A 26,065-nucleotide genomic window follows, 5' to 3' on the forward strand; every position below is an offset into this window, starting at 1 on the left:
CAAAAGTTCTTCCTTTCTTGCATTTTGGCATGTTGGAGGATTTATATTAGCCCTGGAAGGTGCCAGTTAAAACTTCCAATTCTTTTGACCCTTCGGAGTCAAATCATACACAAATAGCACCTTTTGGATCCTTTCCCAGTTTAGGGAAGCCAGAAATAGATTCAAGTTCACCCCTATAGAGGTAACCTTGGACTTACGACCATTTGTTTAGTGGCCGTTTGAAGTTAGAATAGCACAGGGGGGCGAAAAAAGTGATTGATGCAAAAAAAAAAAAAACATTGTAAAATCGCATCCTAACATAGGGTGACCTGCTTTACAACTATCACAACTTATGACCAAACTCTTGGCTCAGTTACGGTTGTATGTCAAGGAGTATTTTTTATTTATTGATTTTTATTGATTTTACAGCAGCAACACAACACAACATACAAAACACAAACACGTGATACGTGTTTCTTTTTACATACCAGTTTCGTTCCTCTTACTTTCTACTATATGCATTCCCCATTTCCTCCATCCTTTATTATCATGATCTTTATCGTCCCTTTATTTTTAATTTTCTTCACTTACAATGTTTTCCACATTTGTCGCCTTCTTCTCTCCAATGGGTTTTCTCCCATTGTCTTTGCTCGTCAAAAGGTCACAAATGGTAAATCTCATGACCCCGGAGACAATGCAACCGTCACAAATGCCAGTCAGTTGCCAAGCGTCTTGAGTTTCGATCGCAAGACCGTGGGGGGGGGATGCTGCAAAGGTTGTAAGCGTGAAAAGTGGTCATAAATCACTTTTTCCAGTGCAGGAGTAAATTTGAACGGTTGCAAAACGAAATGTTGTAAGTCGAGGGCTACCTATACATGTTGGTGAGGATGGGCATGTAGGTAAGAAAAGAGGTATTGTCCTCCGGATTCCACCTCTCGGGCTGAATGCTCCAGCGTGGGTCTATGACAATTCGCCATGGCCAACTCACAAGAGTCAATTCAACATGGCCAACTCGACAACAGTCAATTTGCCGTGGCCAACTCATCATGGCCAACTCTCAATAGTCAATTGGACACAGCCAACTCTCAATAGTCAATTCACCATGGCCAACACACAAGAGTCAATTCACCATGGCCAACTCTACAACAGTCAATTTGCTATGGCCAACTCGTCATGGCCAACTCTCAATAGTCAATTAGACACGGCTAACTCACAACGGTCAATTCACATGGCCAACTCACAACGACCAGTTCGTCATAACCAACTCACAAGAGTCAATTCGCCATGGCCAACTCACAAGAGTCAATTCAACATGGCCAACTCGACAACAGTCAATTTGCTATGGCCAACTCGTCATGGCCAACTCTCAATGGTCAATTTGCCACGGCCAACTCTCAATAGTCAGTTCACCATGGCCAACTCACAAGAGTCCACCATGGCCAACTCACAAGAGTCAATTCAACATGGCCAACTCTCAATGGCCAACTCGTCATGGCCAACTCTCAATAGTCAATTCACCATGGCCAACTCACAAGAGTCAATTCGACACGGTCAACTCACCATGGCCAATTCGCCACGATCAACTCACAAGGGTCAATTCGCCACAGCCAGCTCCCTGCGGGAAAAGAGTTACACTGATATTAAAGAAATGGTGGGATAGAATAATTAAAAAAAGGATGCCAAAGGAGGGACAAAGGGAAATCTGAATGACAAAAAATTAAAACAATTTTTAAAATTTATTCTAAGTGATTAAGTTGAATTGATCGATTGTTCTACGGCCAGTTGACTGTGGTGAGTTGTCCGTGACGAATTGATCGTTGTTGAGTTGACTGTGGAGACTTGGCTGTAGCAAGTTGTCCCATTCCGTCCAGAGCGTATCCCAAAGAAAGGGCAGAGAAATGATGTGTTCACATCGAGTTGCACACTCTGGCGCACACAAACACAGGGAAACACATGCGGAAAAACCCTTTGTCTGTTCCGATGGTAGAATTTCCTGTCCCTAATCTTTGCCATCTGCTCCGTCTTTCTTGGCTTCTGCCAGCAGCTCCGTCAGAGCTAGAGAAGGGTGGGGGGCAAGGAAGGAGAGCAGGAGAACGGGGACTTGGCCACGAGAAAGAGTCCAATGAAAAAAAAAATTAAGACAATGCAAATTGCTGATCTTCTTTCGGCTTAAAAAAAAGCTGCAGCCGCAAGAGTGTAACTCAGGCTATTTACCGGCGTTGTTACCTGCGTGCCTCCAGACAGCCGGGGTTACACCCTGGCGATTATCCTGATTAACAGTGGCACCTCGGGCAGTCGAGTTGGGGGGGGAGGGGGGACAGGACGGGACTCGCAGGTTATCTAATTTTAGAGGATCGTGGAAGAACTCTTGTGGCAGGGCTGGCTCATCGTGCAGAAACCATGGTTTAAAAGACACAGGCCACTCTTTTTGCAAGGCGACAAAATCCATATTTCGGACGGAGAGGATCGCTGGTCTGAAAGAAGGGTCCAAGAGGCCATGTCCAAATTATCCAAACAACTAGACACAAGGAAAGTTTTTTTTCCCACATGCCGTCACTCTGCTAAACAACTAATTCCTACAACACTGTCAAACTATTTACTAAAACTGTATTACTATTCATCTTCTCATCCTTCCTATTACCTATCTCCTCCTACTTATGACTATAACCTTGTTGCTTGTATCTTTAAGATTTATATTGTTTTATTTAATTTCCTAGTGTGATTTTGATTGCTTATTTCGTATCCTATGACTATCACTAAGTGTTGTATTTTGTGATTCTTGATGAATGTATTTTTTATGTATACTGAGAGCTTATGCACCGAAGACAAATTCCTTTTGTGTCCAATCACACTTGGCCAATAAAGAATTCTATTCTATTCTATTCTATTCTATTCTATTCTATTCTATTCTATTCTATTCTATTCTATTCTATTCTATTCTATTCTTCATTCCAATATCTATTCTGTTCTGTTCTGTTCTGTTCTGTTCTGTTCTGTTCTGTTCTATTCTAATCTTTCCAATATCTATTCTATTCTATTCTATTATTCAAATATCTATTCTATTCTATTCTATTCTATTCTATTCTATTCTATTCTATTCTATTCTATTCTATTCTATTCTATTCTATTCTATTCTTCATTCCAATAACTATTCTATTCTATTCTATTCTATTCTATTCTATTCTATTCTATTCTATTCTATTCTATTCTATTCTATTCTATTCTATTCTTCATTCCAATAACTATTCTATTCTATTCTATTCTATTCTATTCTATTCTATTCTATTCTATTCTATTCTATTCTATTCTATTCTTCATTCCAATAACTATTCTATTCTATTCTATTCTATTCTATTCTATTCTATTCTATTCTATTCTATTCTATTCTATTCTATTCTATTCTATTCTATTCTATTCTTTCCAACATCTATTCTATTCTATTCTATTATTCCAATATCTATTCTATTCTATTCTATTCTAATCTTTCCAACATCTATTCTATTCTATTCTATTATTCCAATATCTATTCTATTCTATTCTATTCTATTCTATTCTATTCTATTCTATTCTATTCTATTCTATTCTATTCTATTCTTCATTCCAATATATATTCTATTCTATTCTATTCTGTTCTATTCTATTCTATTCCCATTCCATTCCATTCCATTCATTATTCTATTCTATTCTATTCTATTCTATTCTATTCTATTCTATTCTATTCTATTCTATTCTATTCTATTCCATTCCATTCCATTCCATTCCATTCCATTCCATTCCATTCCATTCCATATTGAACAGCCCTCTCTCAACAGAGAGGGAGGGATACGGCATCGAACTGCCGAACGGCAGAAATCGTCTTCAGCGCTGCATTCTAACTACTGCGCCACCATGGCCATATATCCTGTCAAAAGCAATGCAGTTCTCACCAATTGTAGTAAGAACATTTAGTGAGGACAAAAACGATCACCAGGTGGTACACTTTCCACTTAATTTCCTATTAAATGGAGCCTCGTGGCCAGCCTAGCTCCAACCTGACCTGATTTAGTTTAAACGTGTTTAACCGTTGAGAAGCCTTTCATGTTTCTTAACCTGCCTCTCGTTTGCTTCCTAGGCTACAGAGTCCTGGCGATAGACCTGATCTCTAAAAATATCAATCCGGTGGTGGAAGAATTTCGACGTAAGTGTGGGGAGAGCACTATCGTATCCTAGCCGGTGTCTGGCTTGGCACCCTTTTTACCAGCCCACAGCCACGTTGGCTGAAAGCCACGTGGGTTGAAAAATCTATCTCCCCTTCGCTTTGTGACGTCTGTCGTGTGTCTTTGCAGAGGCTGAACTGTCCTGCATTATCACTGCCACCAAAACAGCAAACCCTCGAATCGAATGGAAGAAAATCGGCAGCCAAGGCACCACCTACGTGTATTTTGACGGCAAGGTGCAAGGTAGGAAGCTGTTGGAGGGGGGTCTTTCTTTGGCGCATCAGGACCTCATTTCAGGGGTGAAATGCTTCTGGTTCGGACCGGATCGCCCAATCCGGTAGCAATGGCGGCGGGTGGTTTGGAGAACAGGTAGCAAAAATCCCTGTGCCCCTCCCCCCCACCATGCCCAGCTGAGCCGCACGATCATCAGAGGCTTTTTTTTTTTTTACTTTCAAAAGCATTTTTTCTACAACCTCTTCCAACGAAAAAATGCTTTTATTTTTTATTTTTTTTAATTTTATTTTGAATTTGTATACCGCCCTTCTCCCTGAGGACTCAGGGCGGTGAACAGCCAAGTAAAAACATCAAGTACAATTATTAAAATACAGTTAAAATATACATATATAAATTTGGCCCCATTAATTAAAAACAATAAACAAAACACTTAAAAACACTTTAAAAAGTGTTAGGCCAGCCCGGCTTGCTGGAAAAGGAAGGTTTTAAGGGCACGGCGGAAGGCACCGAGGTCTTGGATTCTCCTTATCTCTGGGGGCAGCTGATTCCAGAGGGTGGGTGCCCCCACAGAGAAGGCCCTCCCCCTGGGGGTCACCAGCCTGCACTGTTTGGCTGATGGCACCCCGAGGAGGCCCTCTCTGTGGGAGCGCACGGGTCGATGGGAGATCGTCGGTGGCAGCAGGCGGTCTCAAAGATAGCTAGGCCCTATGCCATGGAGCGCTTTAAAGGTGATAACCAACACCTTGAAGCGCACCCCAAAAAAAAGCCTCTGATGATCGCACAGCTCAGCTGGGATCGTCAGAGGCTTTTCAAAGCATTTTTGGATAATCACTACGTGGGCCTCGGTCACAACAGGAACAGGCTGCAGCTGTTCTTCTGCCCCACTGATATCCGACTCCGAAGGCAGCTGATAACTGTCCGATGGCCGTGTCCCCCGCTCTGCCACTGATGCAGAGCCCTCATCAGAGCCTTCCCCAGACTCCAGGACTGGCCCATGTTCCTCCCCAACCTCCTCGCTGTCTGAATCTGCCACCAGCTCTGCTGGCCGCTGGCAGGCCACAACAGGATGCTGGTGGGGACCTGGTACTGAGTTTCTTCTCCACTCCTGCCTAAAAAATCACCCGAGCTTTGTTAGGGACATCCAGGAACCATGGAGGGTTGTTTTTGCTGAGTATTAGAAATGAAGACGCTGACTCAGTCAATCACTGAATAAAGTACAGGTAGTTCTAGACCTGCAACCATTTGTTTAGTGACAATCCAAAGTTACGACGGGCCTGAAAAAAAAAAAGGCGATTTACGATCGTTTTTCACACCACCGCTGCAGCCTCGTGCGTGGTCACGAGATCAAAATTGGCAACTGGTTTGTGTATTTCTGACGGTCGCAGTCCCGGGGTCCCCTTTTTGTGACCTTCCGAAGAGCGAAGTCAACGGGGAAACCAGATTTCACTTAACGATTGTGTGACTTATCTTAACAGTCGCAGCGATTCGCAGTGGGGCAAAACGAGGTCGTAAAACGGGGCAAAACTCACTGAAGAACTGTCTCCCTTAGCAGTGGAAATGTTGGGCTCGATTGTGGTCGTAAGTCGAGGACTACTGGGGTCTTCAGGCTGCCCATCTCCTCTGCTTCTCCTCCACCCTTAGGGGAATGGGCAAACCGGGCCCAGCTCAGCAGCAGGACGTCCCTGACCATTTACAACGTCACCCGGGCTGACAAGGGGATCTACCGGTGTGAGGTCGTAGCACCCGACGATGCCAATCTCGTCGCAGAAATCAACGTTAACCTCACTGTTCACGGTATGTTTCACGGTATAAACCTGGATTAAGCTTCATAGCCCATGCCTGTGTCCCTTGTATAGGAATCCAGTGTGGAAAGCAAGTTTTTAAGTGTGTGTGTGTGAGAGAGAGAAAGAGAGAGAAAGAAGGGAGAGAAAAAGAGAAAAAAAGAGGAAGAGACAGAAAGAGGGAGAGAAAAAGAAAGAAAGCCAGAGGAAGAGAGAGGAAGAGAAAAAGAGAGAGAGGAAGAAAGGGACAAGAGAAGAAAAGAAAAGAGAAAAAAGGGAAAAGGAAAGAAAGAGAGGCAGAAAGAAAAAGAAAGGGAGAGAGAGAAAGAGAAAGAAAGAGACGGAGACAGAAAGGGAGAGAAAGAGGGAGATAAAGAAAGAAAGAGACAGAAGAAAGAAAAAGAGAAAGAAAAAAGAGAGAAAGAGAAAAAAAAGAAGGAAAAAAAGAAAAAAGAAAGAGAGACAAATGGAGAGAAAGAGGGAGAGAAAGAAAAAGACAGAAGAAAGAAAAAGAAAGAAAAAAGAGAGAAAGAGAAAAAAGAAAGAGAAAGGGAAAGAAAGAGAAAAAAGAAAGAGACAAAGGGAGAGAAAGGGAGAGAAAGAAAGAAAGAGACAGAAGAAAGAAAAAGAAAGAAAAAAGAGAGAAAGAGAAAAAAGAAAGAAGGGGAAAGAAAGAAAAAAGAAAGAGAGACAAAGGGAGAGAAAGAGGGAGAGAAAGAAAGAGACAGAAGAAGAGAGAGAAAGAGAAAAAAGAGACAGAGGAAGAGAGAAAGAAAAAAGAAAGAAAGGGAAAGAAAGAGAGGAAGGAAGAGAGTGAAAGAGTGAGAAAAAAGAAAGAGAGAAAGAGAGAGAGGAAGAGAGAAAGAGAAAAAAAAGAGAGGGAAAGAAAGAGATGAAGGAAGAGAGAGAAAGAGTGAGAAAAAAGAAAGAGAGAGAGGAAGAGAGAAAGAGAAAAAAGAGAGAGAAAAAAGTGTGTGTGTGAAAGAGAGAGAGAGAATGGGGCGGGGGGAAGAGTGTCTTGACTATAACGTGTGTTCCAGCCACAAACCAGACTTCTAACGAGGTGAACTACAGTCATTAAATACTTCATTAGCACCCCAGGTCTTGGCTTTACCTTCTTTCTTTCCCTGTTTGTATTTGTGTGTACACTCGTACTCGCCAGAATGTTACCTGGTCCTCAGAAAAAGGACAGATAACTTAAGTTACACACTGCAAATCCAGGTCTTTCTGTTGTGCTCAATGTCCCTCTGCTCTTCAGCAGCAGATCCTCCCCAACAACTGAGAGGGTCTGATGGGGAGGTAGATCCCACCCCTTACCTGGACTCATGGACTTTCCAAAGCTATTGTGTGTTTGTGCGTGTTCTTTGTATTGTGTAGCTTTTCCGACTGAACCAGATTAATAACTTGACCAACTGGTGCCCCGTGAGATTAATATTATACAGCTAAGCTTCTCCTGTAAATCCTTTATCCGTTCAGTTGGATGTCTTTAACTTCCAGCCTAGGAATGAGGAGTGATAATGAATACTCCACTCCTGGTATGAAAAGCGTTCTAATCCCTTCCCGGCTGAGAGTAATTTATCTTCTGGTTTTTCTTCCCTGGGATTGCAGACTGTTGAATAGGAAATTTTCGTGAAGGTATGAAACGTGGTTCTGTAACCACTAAAATCATGGTTGGGTTGATCTGCATGAACAGAGAGAAGCTGCCTAAAGGACCTTCAACCCAGATATTGTCCTGTATGCCTGAAAGATTTTGGCAAGATTGTGTCTCTGCTTTCTCCGAACGTTGCTCCTTGGTGGCATCTGGAACAGGGGTGAAATGCTACCGGTTCGGACCGGTTCGGGCGAACCGATAGTAAAAAAAAACGCTACTGGTTCGGTGAGCCGGTATTTCCGACGATCAGCTGGGTGACAATCAGCTGTGACGCGCGATTTATATTAGCTAGAATCGTCGGAATTCGTGTTTTTTAGCTAATCTAAATCGCGTGGCACAGCAGATACCTCCCCCCCTTGCTGTTCTACTTACCTTTGCAGATTCGGAAAGCTTCAGGCGAAGCGCGTACTCGGTAGCAGACTCACAGAACTGGTAGCAGATTTCAGAGGATTTCACCGCTGATCTGGAACCGCGATTGTGGCTTTGTGATGAACTCTTGTTTTCACCCAGTTTGAGAATAAAGCTATGGTTTGACATTGGCCTGTTTTTGGAGCCCATCGGAGTTTGCTGCAAACCACAATCTCAGATCAGTCCAAAGATGGAGAAAATGGAATTAAATGCTGCCTGGATGATCCCCGGCTGTATAGAGGAGATAGGAGAATGTAGCATGTTAATTGCAAGGCTGACACCCATTTCTCGCTGCTTCTATCTCTTGCATTAAACCATGGTTTAACGGGATGTGCAGATAAGTCTGGCAGGCTGAACGTGGGAGGAGCATGCTTCTTAGCAACCTGGGGGCTGACGCTCACACCTCGCAGTTGATAAATCCACTAGATCACGTGCTTTGAGGGCCATCTCGATATGATCTCTAGTTCATCGCTCGGCGTGAGATACCGCAGCTTTGATGGAGCTCCCAAGAAATGAAAGGCACAAATCTGCTTCTACATATTCCACAGCATGTATTAATACTGTTGATTTTCTGATCTTTCCCAAATGATCTTTTCCAAAGCTGGCTCAGAAGTACAGTGGTCCTTGAGTTATGACTGTAAAGGAGCCTAGAATTTCTGTCCTGTGTCACAATAGTTGTAAGTTGAAGTGTTGTGGCCTGTCGGGCGCTGGCCCCTCCCAACAGCTGAATCAGAGGAGGAGGAGGAGGCGTGGGAGTGAGGGTCAGCATCAAGGCAACCTGAGAGCTCCGAGGGGGAAGAGGGAATGGAGCTGGAAGAGAGAGAGAGAGAGAGAGGCAGAGCCTGGGTCATCACTCAGCCCTCAGATGGAGAGTCAGCAGTTACCAGGTCTGGAGGTGGCTGATGAGGAGGAGGAGGAACAGCTGGGTCCTGTGCCTGACATGTGGATGCACAGAAGGCAGAGGAGAGGAGAGCAGTGGAAATCTATGGGCCGGTCCTTGGGACGGAAGAGCCACCTCTGCTAGCGAAGCCCCACCCTAGCTCTGAGGATAAAAGGCAGGGGGCAGAGATGAATAGATGTGGCGGACAACTATCCATCTCCCAGCCAGACGGACTTGTTAGCCTGCGGTGAGAGAGAAACTTTTCCCCGGGGGCTGCCGGCGCTCCTAATAAAGGAATCTTTGAGTTCACTTCAGAGGGTTTGTCGTGTTTGGGGAGCTGGGTCAGAACATGAAGCATCTACATGACGGGACCCAGTTTTTATGACCTCTCGTGCAGCAGCCATTTTGGGCTCTGTCGTAACGCTGAATGGTCGCTGCGTGACTGGACGTTAAAGCGAGGACGACCTGTAATCCTCTCCGTTCCACGCCAAAGAACACTAAGCCAGAGAGTGGCTGATGCAGGCACGTTCCGTCTGATGCACCTCATCTTCTACCATTTTCCCTGCAGTGAAGCCGGTGGCCCCCAAATGTCGGGTGCCCCCTTCCGTCCCCGTGGGGAAACCAGCCACCCTGTACTGCCAAGAAAAGGAAGGATTTCCAGAGCCTACCTACAGCTGGTACCGTAACGATGAGACGTTGCCCTTGGATTCCAAAGCCAGCACTAAGTTCCAGAATTCTTCCTTTACAGTGAACCCCAAAACTGGCATGTTGGTAAGTCGGGGGTGAGGACAAGGGGAAGCAGGTTGGGGGGGAATGTCCTTAACTTGGAGAAGGATTTGGAAAACATAGAAATAGAAATAGAATAACAGAGGTGGTCCCAGTGATGGGGAAGGAAGGAAGGAAGGAAGGAAGGAAGGAAGGAAGGAAGGAAGGAAGGAAGGAAGGAAGGAAGGAAGGAAGGAAAGAAAGGGAAGGGAAGGGAAGGGAAGGGAAGGAAGGAAGGAAGGAAGGGGAAGGGAAGGGAAGGGAAGGGAAGGAAGGAAGGAAGGAAGGAAGAGGAAGGGAAGAGAAGGAAGGAAGGGGAAGGGAAGGGAAGGAAGGAAGGAAGGAAAGAAAGGGAAGGGAAGGAAGGAAGGAAGGAAGGGGAAGGGAAGGGAAGGGAAGGAAGGAAGGAAGGAAGGAAGGAAGGAAGGAAGGAAGGAAGGAAGGAAGGAAGGGACCTTGGAGGTCTTCTAGTCCAACCCCCTGGTTAGGCAGGAAACCCTACACCACTTCAGACAAATGGTTATCCAACCTCTTCTTAAAAATTTCCATTGTTGGAGCATTCACAACTTCTGGAGGCAAGTTGTTCCACTGGTTAATTGTTCTAATTGTCAGGAAATTTCTCCTTAGTTCTAAGTTGCTTCTCTTCTTAATTTGTTTCCATCCATCATCGCTTCTTGTCCTGCCCTCGGGTGCTTTGGAGAATAGCTTGACTCCTTCTTTGGGGCAGCCCCTGAGATATTGGAAGACTGCTATCCTGTCTCCCCTGGTCCTTCTTTTCATTAAACTAGACATACCCAGTTCTTGCAACCGTTCTTCATATGTTTTAGCCTCCAGTCCCCTAATCCTCTTTGTTGCTCTTCTCTGCAGTCTTTCTAGAGTCTCCACATCTTTTTTTACATCGTGGCGACCAAAGCTGAATGCAGGATTCCAAGTGTGGCCTTACCAAGGCCTTATAAAGTGGCATTAACACTTTATATAGATGACTTTTCAATTCACCCTATTCAGGGGGAAGAGTATACATGTTGTTGTTGTTTTTTTGTTTTTGTTTTTGTTAATGTGGGGTCCTTTGGCGCTCTCTGAGCTTGATTTTTTCCTTGCAGACGTTTCATTGCCCGACTAGGTAGCGAGATCAGCGCTAGAAAGGAATGGGGTGTGTAGAGAGGAGGAGGAGGAGGAGAATGACTGTAAAGTCCTCTGAACTTTGTTTTCTTGCAAAAGTTTCACTTTAGGTAGCGTCATCCGTGCTAGAAGGGAGTGGGGCTTGCTCTCTGTTTATATACTTGCTCTGCCTATCCTCTCCCACCAACACTGACAGGGTAAACCACTAGTATATAAAAAGACATCAAACCCATCCCCTTTTAGGACTGATGATGTTACCTAGTTGGGTCATAAAACGTCTGCGAGAAAACAAGAAAGCACCAAGGATCCCACAGTCATTGTTATCCTTCTTGTCCTCCTTCTCTTTGTCCTCTTCCTCCTCTTCCTCCTCCTTCTCCTCCACTCCACACCTCCACCCCCTTCTAGAATAGGTAACATTGATGATGTTACCTATTCAGACAGCAAAACGCCTGCAAGAAAACCACCAAGCCCAGAGACCGCCAAGGTTGACCCCTCATTTCAACCCTGAGCTACTAATAGTCTCCTCCATTGATAAACTAGGGACGCGGTGGCTCAAGGGATGTGGTGGCTCAGTGGCTAAGACGCTGAGCTTGTCGATCGAAAGGTCGGCAGTTCAGCAGTTCGAATCCCTAGTGCCGCGTCACGGGGTGACCTCCCGTTACTTGTCCCATCTTCTGCCAACCTAGCAGTTCGAAAGCACGTAAAAAATGCAAGTAGAAAAATAGGGACCACCTTTGGTGGGAAGGTAACAGCGTTCCGTGAGCCTTTGGCATTTAGTCATGCCGGCCACGTGACCACGGAGACATCTTCGGACAGCGCTGGCTCATTGGCTTTGAAATGGAGATGAGCACCGCCCCCTAGAGTCGGGAACGACTAGCACATATGTGCGAGGGGAACCTTTACCTTTCCTTTTATTGATAAACTGTTATGTTATATACCACCTCTGTGATAAAAGAACTTTTGCAATTCCGACGGGGAAGAATATTATGGACAGGACTGGCTGATATCTATGATTCTGTCCAGTGAATCAAAAGCCCAACTTTTAATAGGCTTTCAATTCTGTACAGCACGGAATCAAAAATAGACGTGGTTGCCTTGGTAGGAAACATATGGAAACCTAGCATGGCAATAAAGAAAAAAGAAGAAGAAAGAAATCTCGACTTCAACTGTTCTTTCCTTTGTTTCTTTTTTCTACAAACAGGGCTTCCCTTCCTTCCTTCCTTCTTTTTTTTCTCTTTGTAATGGCAGGAAGCTTGCAAACATGCAACACACGCTTCCTTCCCCACAAGCCGTGATCCAGAACGGCAAAAGTTTCCTGCAGGTGGGGGCTTCCGTTAGGGACCTCGAATTCTCCCAAGCGCAGGAAACACTCACCCTGATTCTCCTCTGCACAGGCCTTCGAAGAAGTCCACAAAGGAGACACGGGTCGCTACAGCTGCAGAGCCATGAACGTCGTGGGAGAAGCCTGGTGCGAGGGGATAGAGATGGAAGTTTGTGAGTAGCAGGGGCAACGTTCTCGCGTCAGAGAGTGAGGCGGGCAGGGTCCTGTTCAGCTCACCGGTAGTCCTCGACCTGTACGACCTGAATTGGGTTTGGAATTTCCGTCCCTCCGGGAAGCAGTCCCTCGCGTGACCAAGCAACGACCGTTTTGGTAGCCCAGGTTGCAGTCGTTATGCGAGGGCCTTCTCCTGCCTTGTCGCGCTCGCCTTCATTTCGACTCTCCTTCCTCTTCCCTATCTCAGCCTCATCTCTGCGTAAGAGAAAACTCCGCTATATGAGACGAACTGCGTCCACGAACACCAGCTAGCATTCAGAAGACATGATGGAAAGCTTTTTAGTTTCCCCAATGTATGGACAAACGTAGCCAGAGTTACAACTGGGAAAGTGATCATCGTAGATACAAGCCAAGTCCAAAAAAAAAAAAATGCTAGGGAATTTTCTAGAGGCCTGGCACTCTGGCAAATTAGCCACAGGGACAGAAACAATACCTACATAGGATGCAAAAGGGACAATCAGCAAGCGAAAAAGGGAACACAAAGACCAAAACACCTCCCCACCAACAGTCATCACCCAGATGGGCATAGACTAATTCCAAGATTAATATCAGACCAACAATCAAGTAAATAATACCCCAATCAAGGAATGGCTGAACAAGCCTATAGTAAACAGCCCAAATTTATTTATTTATTTACCTTTCTTTCTTTCTTTCTTTCTTTCTTTCTTTCTTTCTTTCTTTCTTTCTTTCTTTCTTTCTTTCCTCCTTCCTTCCTTCCTTCCTTTTTCTCTTTTTGACTTTCTTTTATTCTCTTTCTTTTTTCATTCTTTCCTCCTTACCTCCCTCCCCTTTCTTTCCTTCCTTCCTTCCTCCTTCCTTCCTTCTTTCCTTCCTTCCTTCTTTCTCTTTCCTTCTTCGCTCTCTCCCTCTCTCCCCTTCTTTCTTCCTTCCTTCCTTCCTTCCTTCCTTCCTTCCTTTTTCTCTTTTTGACTTCCTTTTATTCTCTTTCTTTTTTTATTCTTTCCTCCTTACCTCCCTCCCCTTTCCTTCCTTCCTTTTTTCTCTTTCCTTCTTCCCTTCTTCCCTCCCTCCCTCCCCTTCTTTCTTTCTTTCTTTCCTTCCTTCCTTCTTTCCTTCCCTTTTCTCTTTCTGACTTTCTTTTATTCTCTTTCTTTTTTCTTTCTTTCCTCCTTACCTCCCTCCCTCCCCTTTCTTTCTTTCCTTCCTTCCTTCGTTCCTTCCTTTTTCTCTTTCTGACTTTCTTTTATTTTTTATTTTTTCTTTCTTTCCTCCTTACCTCCCTCCCTCCCCTTTCTTTCCTTCCTTCCTTCCTTCTTTCTCTTTCCTTCTTCCCTCTCTCCCTTCCTTCCTTCCTTCCTTCCTTCCTTCCTTCCTTCCTTTCTTTCTTTCTTTCTTTCTTTCTTTCTTTCTTTCTTTCTTTCTTTCTTTCTTTCTTTCTTTCTCTTTCCCTCTCTGCCTTCCTTCCCTCCCTTCCCCTCCCCCTCCCCTCCCCTCCCCTCCCCTCCATTTCATTTCCCCCTTCCTTCCCTCCCCCTCCCTCTACCCTTCCCTTCTTTCCTTTCCCACCCATCACATATCCAATGACTTTGGGTGGCTTAAGATTTTCTATTGGCGATAGATGCTCCGCTTGGCAGTCGGGACCCTGAAGGCAGAATCCTCTGGCGTAGTAGGGCCCTTCGGAAACGGGGACATGTCATCTGATGCTCCTTTTCCTTCTGCAGACGACCTTAATATTGTTGGGATCGTGATCGGAGTACTGGTGGTGCTGGCTGTTCTGTCTCTTACAACAGTGGGAATCTGCTGTGCCTACAGAAATGGTTTCTTTGTCCACAACAAACAAAATGGAAACAGGTACAACATAATTGTCGAGCGCTGGGTTTGTGAACAAAAAGGAAATACATGTGCACATGGCAGGGTATAATATTTCTTTTGTGCTACTCATAATAAGAAGGAAAACGAAGAAACATGGCCACTGACAAATCATGTTATAAACAGAAGCACTCCAAAAACGTTGAGTGTGTCGCTCGGAAATCTTCCCTTCCTGAACAAGTTTTTTTCTTTTTTTTCTTTTTTCCATCCTCCTTTGGTAGAAAAGCACTGGATGCTGTACTGGAAGTGACTAGAAATGCAACTTTTAGAGAAAGAAATTCAGTCTGGAAAGGTGCCGAAAGAAACAGGATTGGATGTCATTAATCCTGCGTTTTAGAGAAACGAGAACAATTTTTGACCAGGGTTTTTATGTCACTTTCGCAGAATTGGGACAGGTTTAAATGTTGGCCCTTGCAAAAGAATGAATGAATGAATGAATGAGTGAATGAATGAAAAAAAGTGAGTTTAGGAAGGATGACAGAGAGCCGAGAAAAAAATCTTGACCAGGGTTTTTATGTCATTTTAGCAATGTTGGGTTAGAACGGGGTGAAATCCAGCAGGTTCTGAGAGGTTCTGGAGAACCGGTAGCGGAAATTTTGATCAGTTCGGAGAACCAGCAAATACCACTTCTGGATGGTCCCAGAGTGGGTGGGAATGGGGATTTTGCAGTATCCTTCCCCCAGGAGTGGGAAGGGAATGGAGATTTTGCAGTATTCTTCCCCCAGGAGTGGGAAGGGAATGGAGATTTTGCAGTATCCTTCCCCTGGAGTGGGGTGGGAATGCGGATATTGCAATATCCTTCCCCCAGGAGTGGGAAGGGAATGGAGATTTTGCAGTATCCTTCCCCTGGAGTGGGGTGGGAATGCGGATATTGCAATATCCTTCCCCCAGGAGTGGGAAGGGAATGGGGATTTTGCAGTATCCTTCCCATGTAGTGGGGTGGGAATGGGGATTTTGCAGTATCCTTCCCCTGCCACGCCCACCTAGCCACGCCCACAGAACCGGTAGTAAAAAAATGTGGATTTCAGCACTGGGTCAGATTTAAATGTTGGCCCTTGCAAAAGAATGAATGAATGAATGAACGAATGAATCAATCAATCAATCAATCAATCAACCTAAACAGCCAGTTTAGGGAGGATGATAGAGAGCCGAGAAAAAATCTTGACCATGTCACTTTAGCAGTGTTAGGCCAGGTTCAATCAACCAACCAACCAATCAATCTGAATTTACTGGCATTGGGCAAGAAAATTTCCTCTTTCCTTGGATCTCTCTGTTGGCTGAAAGGAAATGAGACGTGTCTGTTGAACCAGCAGCTTTAAGTACCAAATCCAAAGCAACAGATGGGTTCAGAATTAGCCCTAACAGGAAATAACACGCCAGGAAGAGGAAAAAGGATGCCAACCCTAGCGAAAAGCGATAACCGTTCTTTTTTTAAATTATTCAGCTGACTCAGGCGTCGAAGCTGGTGGTTCTCTGTGACCTTCCGTCTTCTCTCGGGAAAAACTGAAATTGCAAGGATTTCCCTTTTCGGATTGTCTTTGTAACTTCAGCACAGAAGTCTGTGAAGATTCTCCATCATCCACGTCAAGAATGCTTTTTTTTTTTTTTTTTTTCAAGAGGCAATTGGACTTTCTGGTTTTTCTTTTGAAGACGTTTCGCTTCTCATCCAAGAAGCTTCTTCAGCTCTGGTGGGGAATGGAAGGATTTATATTCCTTGCAGACAGCTGGTCATTTGCATCCTTTTAGAGCGTCATTGAGGCTACTTGGAGGTTTATCAAAGAGGCCATCTATGACAAAATTGAACAGCCCTCTCTCAACAGAGGGAGAGGGATGCGACATCATCTATGTCCAGTCTACAGCACAGTCCTTTCAGCAGTTCCAAGAAGGCTCCACACCCACTCAGGTGACCCTGAGGATGCAAACAAACCTCCAAGCGGCCTCAACAACTCCCTGAAAAGAATGCAAATGACCAGCTCACTGCAAGGCGTATAAATCCTTCCGTACCCCACCATCCAGTCAGAGCTGAAGAAGCTTCTCGGATGAGAAGCGAAACGTCTTCAAAGAAAAACCGGAAAGTCCAGTTGCCTCTTGAAAAAAAAAAATCACCTTTGGGTTCAGCACAGGAGAACCCCCAAAATCACTTGGAGGAAATCTTGATTTCAGTGTTAATTCAATGAATCTCATATGTGGCGGACCACATCTGAAATTCAGCAAATTCGTCTGGAGGTCCTTGGCATATGTTATGTACGTCCTGCACATTTTTACATATTTCATGTACATCTTGTTCGAGTTCGTTGCAAAAATCAAATCCGGAAAGCACACACAGATAACTGATTCTGCAGGATTCATTAACTTCTCTTTATATACATAATAACACGTGAATAAATGTACAATACCAACAGCAGATTCTTCCAATGTGGTAGCAGTTACAAGCAAAACACAAGCAGAGTACAGCAGACAGACTACTTTCAGTTTCAATTCAGCAGACAGACAAGACCAGACTTGTTTAGTTCTCAGCACAGAATCAGAGCTCAGCACAGCTAAGCCACGCCCAGACTTCTAGCTTAAGTTTCTGTTTCCAAATAGTCCTCATTGGCTGACCCAGTTGCTATGCCTATTCATTGGCTGAACTTGTTACTATGTCTTCCCAGCCATGAATATTCTGACACATCTTTGATACAATTTTTACTTTGACTACACATGTTTTGTTCATGTGTAGACTCACGTTTGGCTTCAACTTCACCCCCTTTCTCCCTTAGTCCATCAAATTCAATAAATAAATTCAATAAATAAATAAAGGGAGTTTTGCAATTATTTTTAACACAATAGAACCAAAGTTGAAAGGAATTGCTTAGATCAGGGATGTCCAACCCTGGCAACTTTAAGACTTGTGAACTTCAACTCCCAGAATTCCCAAGCTAGCGAATTCTGGGAGTTGAAGTCCACAGGTCTTAAAGTTGCCAAGGATACCTCTGGTTTATGTCATGGAATTCAACTGATCCTTATTGGGAGAGGGGAAACCATGCCTTATTAAACTGCAAAGAGTTACTTTTTACTAAATGATAAAGCGGTTGTAGGTACAGATCCAGTGGTGAAATCCAATTATTTTTACTACCAATTCTGTGGGCATAGTTTGGTGGGCGTGGCTTGATGGGTGTGGCTTGGTGGGCGTGGCGGGGGAAGGATACTGCAAAATCTCTATTCCCACCCCACTCCAGGGGAAGGATACTGCAAAATCCCCATTTCCTCCCCACTCCTGGGGGAAGGATATTGCAAAATTTCCATTCCCACCCCACTCTGGGGCCAGCCAGAGATGGCATTTGACGGTTCTCCGAACTGCTCAAAATTTCCGCTACCAGTTCTCCGAACAGCTCAAAATTTCCGCTACCAGTTCTCCGAACTGCTCAAAATTTCTGCTACTGGTTCTCCAGAACCTGTCAGAACCTGCAAGATTTCACCCCTGTGCAGATCTATCTATACATAAGAATCTATCAACTAATGGCCAGCACAACATTGGCGCTAGATGCAAGTTAACAGAATTCCAAAGGGGTTGGGTTTAGACTATTTGTGGGAACGTAAGGACTCTAGGCTGATTCCTCTCTTCACTCCACCCCCTCTTGGGTCTGCCTGTCCTTTTCCTACAAAGGAGGAGATACAGTTGTTTTCTTTATCTGATGGGGTCCAACTAAACATTGCCTTCCTTTCCCAGCTACAAGACTCCAACAAAGCCAGAAGGCGTGAACTATATTCACACAGATGAGGAGGTAAGGGGTGGATCTTCTTAGACCAATGGGCAATGACTGTTTTCTCCTCCCCATCCCAAGAAAAATAGATGAAGAGCTATGCCAGAGCATAGCAACGTTACCAGATAACACAATTTCGTTCCTTTGGGGGGTAAATGTTGGGTAGGACTTCGGATTTGATTTCCAAATTGTGTTTTGGAGCACGCTGCGCTTGTGTCTCTGTTTCTGCTGAAGGACCTCTCTGTAATTCTCAAAAAAAAAAAAAAAAAAATAGGCAGGGGATGCAGCTGCTTTAACAAGTGGCAGACAGTTGCTGCATTCATGTCTCCCCTTCTCCAAAATACCTTTTGGAAATCAGATCCAAAGCATTGCTCAGCTTAATTAAGGATGCAGCTTTTCCGGGAAGATTCATGATGGACCCACTATTCCTATTCAAGATTGCTAATTAAAATCCCACCTCGTGTTCTGAGTCCAAGGGAAGTAGAATTCTAGGAGTGCCTAAGGAAGGAACAAGGGAAAGACCGTGGTTCGGTTCAAACATTGGTCTATGTGGCTTGGTTTGCTTAACCGTAGATACCCAAATAAAGAGGTTATCAACGGAAGAGAATATTTATAGCTCAGGGTTGAATTTTGGGGTCGTTGGTGCTCTCTAAGCTTGGTTGTCTTCTTGCAGACTTTTCATGACCCAACTAGGTAACATCATCAGTACTAAAAAAAGAGGGGGGGGGTTGCTCTCTGTTTATATACAAGTCCCTTCTAGCACTGATGATGTTACCTAACTGGGTCATGAAACATCTGCAAGAAAACAAGCTCAGAGAGTACCAAAGATCCCACAGTCCTCCTCTTCCTCCCCCCTCCTTTTCCACTCCACACACCCCACTTCCTTCTAGCACTGATGGTGTTACCTAGCTGGGTAATAAAACATCTGCAAGGAAGCGACCGAGCTCAAAGAGCGCCGCAAGAAGTGGCTCGATTGAACTCTTGCAATTTACAAAATGCGGCGCTTGAGTTTTCACACAAAACGTTAAGACTTAAAATCAAATCTATTTCGGAAGGCCTGACTCAATCGGTCAACCCAGCCAAAGTTTTACCAAAATTCTTTGCAAATCCTCCAGATGCTGGAAAAAAACCCGAACCCTTAGCCTCCTTGGGCCATCAGCCAAGCGAGCTATGTCTGTTGGCCATTCTTGGGTGACAGCTCTTGAACTCTTTTTTCATTCCAGAGGAGTTTGGTTTACCGTATTTTTCGGAGTATAAGACACACCTTTTTTCCTCAAAAAAGAGGGTGAAAATCTGGGTACGTGTTATACTCCGAATGTAGCCTCGCCCAGCTTCTCAAACGGAGGTTTCAGAGGCTGAAAAAAGCATCAGAAACAAAGCTTCAGAAAAAAAAAAAGCCTCCAAACAGAGCTTCAGAAAAGAAGCCTCCAAACAGAGCTTCAGAAAAGAAGCCCCCAAACAGAGCTTCAGAAAAAAAGCCTCCAAACAGAACTTCAGAAAAAAAGCCTCCAAACAGAGCTTCAGAGGCTTTTTTTCCTGAAGCTCTGTTTCGGTGGCTTTCAGAGGCAGAATTTTTTTTTTTCTGAAACAGTTTCAGAAAAAAAAAGCAAACAAAAAAAGCAAAGCACGGAGCTCACAACTAAGGAACCTGTTGCTAAAATTCACCTCTGGGAACAGCTGATTGGGGGTATTCCCGGGAGGCCGATCCACCTGCCGATCAGCTTTTGTCTTATTTTCCTCCCCAAAAACTAAGGTGCATCTTATACTCTGGTGCATCTTATACTCTGAAAAATGCGGTCATTTGGGTAAAGCAGAGGAGGGAGGTACGCACCAACGCAAACTTCCCCTCCCCCCCCTCCTTTAACATGCTGTGCCGTGTCTTTTTATACAGGGTGACTTTAGACACAAATCCTCCTTTGTGATATGATACGGCAGAGACATTTGGATTTTGGCCCGGCGGCGAGAGCAAGAGGGCAGGTATACCTTCCCCTCCCTTCAGGGTGCCATCGTCGACGTGTGTGTGTACACTGTTGTCTCTTTTTACTCCTTTCTAAACCATTTATACAGGCACGCGGGCGCAATGGGCTCGTGGTCGGGTTTTGTTTTATTTAAAACGAACAAACAAACTTTTTTTTTTTTTTTTTTTGGTTGTTGCCAAAGTCAAACCCCGGCTTTTTTAACTGCCAAAATTGCCGTCTTCCACTTCAGAAGCGACCGTTGCCAACCCCACAAGTCTCTCTCTGGGGGAGGCAGGAGGCCGAGGAGAGCATCTCTTCAATCTTTGGCGGGAGAAAAATCGCTTCGATTAAAAACCTCCGGGGAATCACTCCCAAGGTTGCAAGAAGCTGCCTCTTCTACGATTCCACGAACGTAACATCGCCAACTTCTGAACTTCTGCACACACACACACCCATCCCTTTCTCATCGCTCTCGTCTACTTTAGGCAGGCTTCGATCTGCCCTTTGGCAGGCCGGGTTCCGCGTGGCGAGCATCTCTTCGGGTTGCTAAGCAACAACAGACAACAATAACAACATCAACAGACAGACAGCGACACCGCAACAAAAAAGCCAACTCTTCTGACTTTTCGATCTGGTTCCCGGGACCGAAGACTGAATTTTTTTTTTTCTTTCTACTGTTCTTCTTCTTTCGTTTGTAGAATTCTGCAGTCTAATTATTTTTCTCTCTTTTTTGTTGGGATTGTTTTTTTTTTGTTTTTTTTTGGCAAAGATGTATTTGGATTACTTTTTTTTTTTAAAGTCCTTTTTTGTTTTTAATTTAAAATGTAAATAGGTTGGTAGGCCAAACGGTGTTAATTGTAATAACGTAGTGAATTTTACAAGGTTTCCAATTCACGCTTTCCGGTACTGATAACAACCGTATCAGTATTAACCGAAAGTGCAGCGTGGCAAAACACTTATTTCTTTTCATGGGGTAGGTAATTGAAGATTTATTTTCCCCCCTGCAGAAAAATATGGGCACGATCGAAAGACTTGCCCAACTACTGTGTTTCCCCGAAAATAAGACCCTGTCTTATATTTTTTTTGAACCCCGAAATAAGCGCTTGGCCTTATTTTCAGGGAAGTCTTATTATTTTGGGGTGCGTGGAGCAAGACGGGGCACCTCTTGCCGTCTTACCTGATTTCCAGCTCTGTCTCCCTAACCAGAGGAAATAGTGGGGACCGGCTACGCATACATTTAAATATTTTCAGGGAGGGCTTATTTTCGGGAGAGGGCTTATTTTCGGGGAAACACGGTAGTAGTAGCAAGGGCATAAAGGGAAGGCATTGAATGTGTTTTGAATTATTTTGTAAAGTGGAAGGGAGTTTGAGATACGACAAGATGCCCAAAAGAGAAACCCTCCCCAAAATCATTTGAGGGGTGCTCCAAAGTTACTGAGTTCTAAATATGGGATGGGCGCTTTAGGCCTTGGGAAGGGGAAACCGTACAGCGGTTTTCAAATGAAGGTCTGTAATTTAGCCAGCCAAAACTGGAGGAGACTCTGACCTTATGCCTCGTCTCCCTTTTCGAACATCCCACTGGTGAAAACGCTTGTCTTGTCCATTGATGAAAAAGAGGAATGAGGGAATGGAGTGTAGTTAAATCTGCAATTCTCTCTCTAATTTTCCTGTTTGGGCAAGCATTGGAGTTGCCAGCTTATCTGGCTGATAAGCAAGCAAGCAACTTCTAGCAATTCCCACAGCAGCCGTAGCCTTCTCTGATCTACAGCAGGAGTATTTAACCTTGGCAACTTTTAAGACCTGTGGACCTCAACTCCCAGAACTCCCCAGCCAGCTGTCCATGCATGCATGGCTGGCTGGGGAATTCTGGGAGTTGAAGTCCACAGATCTTAAAAGTTGCCACGCTTAGATATTCCCTGTTCTACAACAAGGTTTCATATGATTTGCTGTGATGGAAAAAGTGTCTTTTTCCTTCCCCCAAAACACAGTCTATTTTTTAGGGATGACTTCAGCCTCCAAGTTCATAGTCTTAATTCTGAACGGAGACAGTATTATTCTGTTTATTTCCTACGAAGATGTAGGACTGGGTTTGTTGACGTTCTGTATTAATCTGCCTTAGAATATCCAACACACTGGATCGTTTGCTTTCTCTCTCTCTCTTTTTTTTAAGGAAGTTGAGAAGTCATTGGTGCATTTCGTTTCTATTCAACAGTTTTAAATTCCAAGGGTAAAGTGGCACTAAAGTTAAGGGGAGGGGAGCTTTCACAAGGTGCCCCAATCCAGCAAACTTGGTTTGATTTTTAACCGTGGCTACCTCGGCATTCGACCAAAGCAAGGTGTTTTATCCACTGCCAAAATGTTTTCTTTCTCCCTGTCAACTTTTAAGGTTGCCTTCTGGATCAAAATGGCTTTCCCTTCTGCCTTACTGTGTTCACTAACCTTTTTCCAAGGCTGTCTCTCTGACACCCAAAAGAAAGAAGAAAATCCTTGAATATTTAGTGGAGAACGAAGAATATTTAGTGGAGAACGAAGAATATTTAGTGGAGAATGAAGAATATTTAGTGGGGAACGAAGAATATTTAGTGGAGAACGAAAAATATTTAGTGGAGAATGAAGAATATTTAGTGGAGAACGAAGAATCGATACCTCTTGTCTCTGGGATAAGTCTACACCAGAGGTGTCCAATCTTGGCCATTTTAAGGCTTGTGGACTTCAACTCCCAGAATTCCCCAGGCAGCATGACTGGCTAGGGAATTCTGGGAGTTGAAGTCCACAAGTCTTAAAAGTGGCCATGTTTGGACATCTGATCTACGCTGTTACACTCCTAACCTGGATTAACCGGTATGGTTGACCACTAGAGGCAAGTTAGAAGTCCAAAAAGACTTAATCTAACAGTTGGACCATCCTCTTTGCAAAACTGTAAGTGCTGAATGCTAGAGAGCAGGTTCAAGGAATTTCGATTCTCTGTAGACTTTCAAAAATTCGTTGACTAGGCACAGTCTTTGGGCCAGGATGAAGTTGAGGTGGTCAACTCAACTTGAGCCGCAGCATGATCTTCCCATTTTGCTCTCAGGTCTTGAGCTCCACTCAATGCGGAATATGATAAAGAGTGGCAGAATATGTTAGAAGAGTTATCTATTGCTAGAGAACTTAAGATCCCAGAAGATCAGCGGTGAGTTAAGATACCTGTTGTCACACATGATTGTTTGGCAGTGAAGAGGATGGGAACTGCTCGGCAAAATTATTCATTGCCTATGGCAGAGGTCAGCAACCTTAAACACTCAAAGAGCCACAAAGGTCCTAACCAGAAGCCCCCGTTCAATTCTGGAGCCCACCAGAGGTCCGGTTCCTCCATCATAGTCTCCTCCTTTTTCCTCTGCTGACTCGAAGTCGGTTCCCCCACCATTGAGTCCCCTCCTAGCACGGCATCCTTCTTCCTCTACCTGTCCTAACCAAAAGCCCTATCAGTTGTGGAGCCGACCAGCAACAGGGAGCTTCAGCAGAGGGATAAAAAGAGCCACATGCGGCTCCAGAGCTGCAGGTTGCTGACCCCTGGCCTATGGGGAAGATTCTTCCAAGGTTTGAAGTGCCAGTTGGATAGCTGCCGAGATTTGTCCATAGGAACCCAAACAGGTTGGCAATTTAAGGTGGCATGATTTGTGCTACAAACCCTCCATCTGTGCCGGAGTTGGCAAGGCTCACTAACGTATTTGTATTGTAACGTATTTGTTTAAGGAACAGGGGGTGATGAATTTCAGATTCTTAGGAAGGACTGTTAGTGGCATGGGATGAGTCCATTAAAAATTCCTTCCACCGAAGTTGGGTCAATTAATCCCGGTTAAATTTGTAACAGACGCCAACGCTTTCAAAATCGACTTCGTTATGCTGGTTAGAAACGCTTTCCAGAGAATTGGGAGTCTTTTGGGTCTCAAAAATTCACCAGTGGAATCTCTTTTAACAAACAGGTCTCCCGCAAAAACACATTGTAAATACTTAAAATCGGTTTGTACTAATGTTATTGCATATAACTTTGCTGAGAATGTTTTTCATATATAAAGTTGCCATTCTGGACAATTTTTGTGCTAATGGTGATGGTGGGGATCCCTGCATAGGGCAAAGCTGTGAGGTTACTTTGATTGTGCATGGATGAAGTTTAGTTATTCCTCTTTAAGCGGTTTACAGAGTCAGCATATTTGCCCCCAACAGTCTGGGTCCTCATTTTAATAACCGAGGAAGGATGGAAGGTTGAGTCAACCTTGAGTCGGTCAGGATTGAACTGCTGGCAGTCGGCAGAGTTAGCCTGCAATATTGTATTCTAACCCCTGTGCCATCACGGTCCTTCCTTCCTCCCTCTCTTCCCACTTAGCAATAGCGCTTAGATCTATACAGTAGTGGCCAAAATTGTGGAAAACCTTTTGGGAAAAGTGTATTTCCAGGAGCTACCTCCTGGAATACGACTGATCCCGGATCTCCGCGCTTTCCGAAAGGCCCCGAAGACTTATTTATTCCAACAAGCTGGCCTAGCTTAAATGGTTTTAATGGGGTTTTTTAAACTTTCAATTTTATTGATTCTGGGTTTTAAATTGGGAACTTTTCAATTTTGCAGATCTGGGATTTTAAATTGGAAATGCCGATGATTTAATTTATTTTAGTTTTTTCTTAACTTTTGTACTATATGTGTTTTAAGTTTGGCTGTCCACTGCCCTGAGTCCCCCTGGGAAGAAGGGCGGTATATAAATTGAATTAATTAATAAATATTTTTGAGGTTTGATGGCTAATAACACCACTTTTTTTTTTTTTTTGGCGTTTCAAGATAATCGTATTCCACTGCTGGAATGGCCTGGGAATAGCCCAGACCTTCACCCAATTGAAAATCTATAGAGCCAGCTAAAGAAATTGGTTAGTCAGAAGCGATCCAGCAATAAAACCCAGTTCATAGAAGCCATCATTCAATCTTGGTTTCACATGATAACTGCTGCAGAACTCAAAGACTTGGTTCGCTCCATGGGAAGACATTATAAAGCCGTCATTCATGCTAAAGGTTACCCAACTAAGTATTAACTAACCTGGTGATAATTTTTGTATGTCTCGTTTTTTCTATGGTGATCATTTTTTCTTTGTTTCACTTTTCTTCTTTATACTGTAACGGCTATTCTAATAGCAAATCCTTCATAAAGGTTATTGCATTACATTCTTGATTAAATTATCTTTCCATTGATATATAATTTTATGGTACCACCCAAAAAAAAAAAAAAAAAAGTGGTGTTATGAGCTAGTTTTAGAAAATATATTTTCCCAAAAGGTTTCCACAATTTTGGCCACTATTGTATACTGCTTCACAATGCTTTCCAGCCCTCTCTAAGCGGTTTAGAGTCATCCTCTCGCCCTCAACAATCTGGGTCCTCCTTTGACCGACTTCGGAAGGCTGGGTCAACCTTGAACCAATATGGTTAATCCTCAATTTATGAGCACAAACAGAATTTTGGGTTCTTAAGCGAGGTGGTTTAAGTGTGTCACGCCTGATTTTATGACCCTTTTTGGCCCTGGTTGTTAAGCAAATCACCACAGTTGTTAAGTGAATCCAGTCCCCCCCCCCTTGACTTTGTTCATCAGAAGCTGGCTGGGAAGGTTGGTGATCCCATGACCCCGGGAAATGCAATTGTTGTAAGTACATATAGTCCTCGACTTACAACATGTGTGACCTAGGCTTACTGTGTCATTATAATTAGTCCAAAAAAACCCCCCTATTTTATTGTAACAGCTGAGAATTACGTTCATTCCCAGCTGAGTCCCAATTAGTTGCAAAAAAAGTCCTTCGGAAGAAGTCCTTCGGGATAATCACCAACCTTTATTTTCTTTGACACCCTGCCAAAGGCCGGCCTTGGCAAAGCCCCACAGAGTTCAGAAACAAACAAGAAATGCCGACTGGAAACAGAGTTAGCAACGTTGCTTTCCTACAAAAGGCC

General features: G+C 44.0%; 1 protein-coding gene across 2 annotated transcripts in view; it reads left to right on the forward strand.

Annotated features, from left to right (window-relative positions):
- JAM3 (junctional adhesion molecule 3) overlaps window positions 1-24,173 on the forward strand; it is a 49,597-nt gene extending 25,424 nt beyond the window's left edge. Inside the window, exons 2-10 of one of the 2 annotated variants that reach the window (XR_004592219.3) lie at window positions 4,091-4,156; window positions 4,305-4,418; window positions 6,051-6,203; window positions 9,698-9,900; window positions 12,408-12,507; window positions 14,251-14,380; window positions 18,108-18,162; window positions 20,033-20,118; window positions 20,350-22,583. Coding sequence is in view for 1 of the 2 variants with exons in the window: in XM_034421991.3 (XP_034277882.1) it covers window positions 4,091-4,156; window positions 4,305-4,418; window positions 6,051-6,203; window positions 9,698-9,900; window positions 12,408-12,507; window positions 14,251-14,380; window positions 18,108-18,162; window positions 20,033-20,068 (857 nt within the window). In the remaining variant the exon portion in view is untranslated. Of the gene's footprint in view, window positions 1-4,090; window positions 4,157-4,304; window positions 4,419-6,050; window positions 6,204-9,697; window positions 9,901-12,407; window positions 12,508-14,250; window positions 14,381-18,107; window positions 18,163-20,032 lie in introns of both variants that reach the window. The other variant, XM_034421991.3, reaches the window with a different exon arrangement.
- The last annotated feature ends 1,892 nt before the right edge of the window (window positions 24,174-26,065 follow it).

This window comes from Pantherophis guttatus, chromosome 9 (genome assembly GCF_059756535.1).
Source record: "Pantherophis guttatus breed Tessera chromosome 9, ASM5975653v1, whole genome shotgun sequence".
Taxonomy (NCBI): domain Eukaryota; kingdom Metazoa; phylum Chordata; class Lepidosauria; order Squamata; family Colubridae; genus Pantherophis; species Pantherophis guttatus.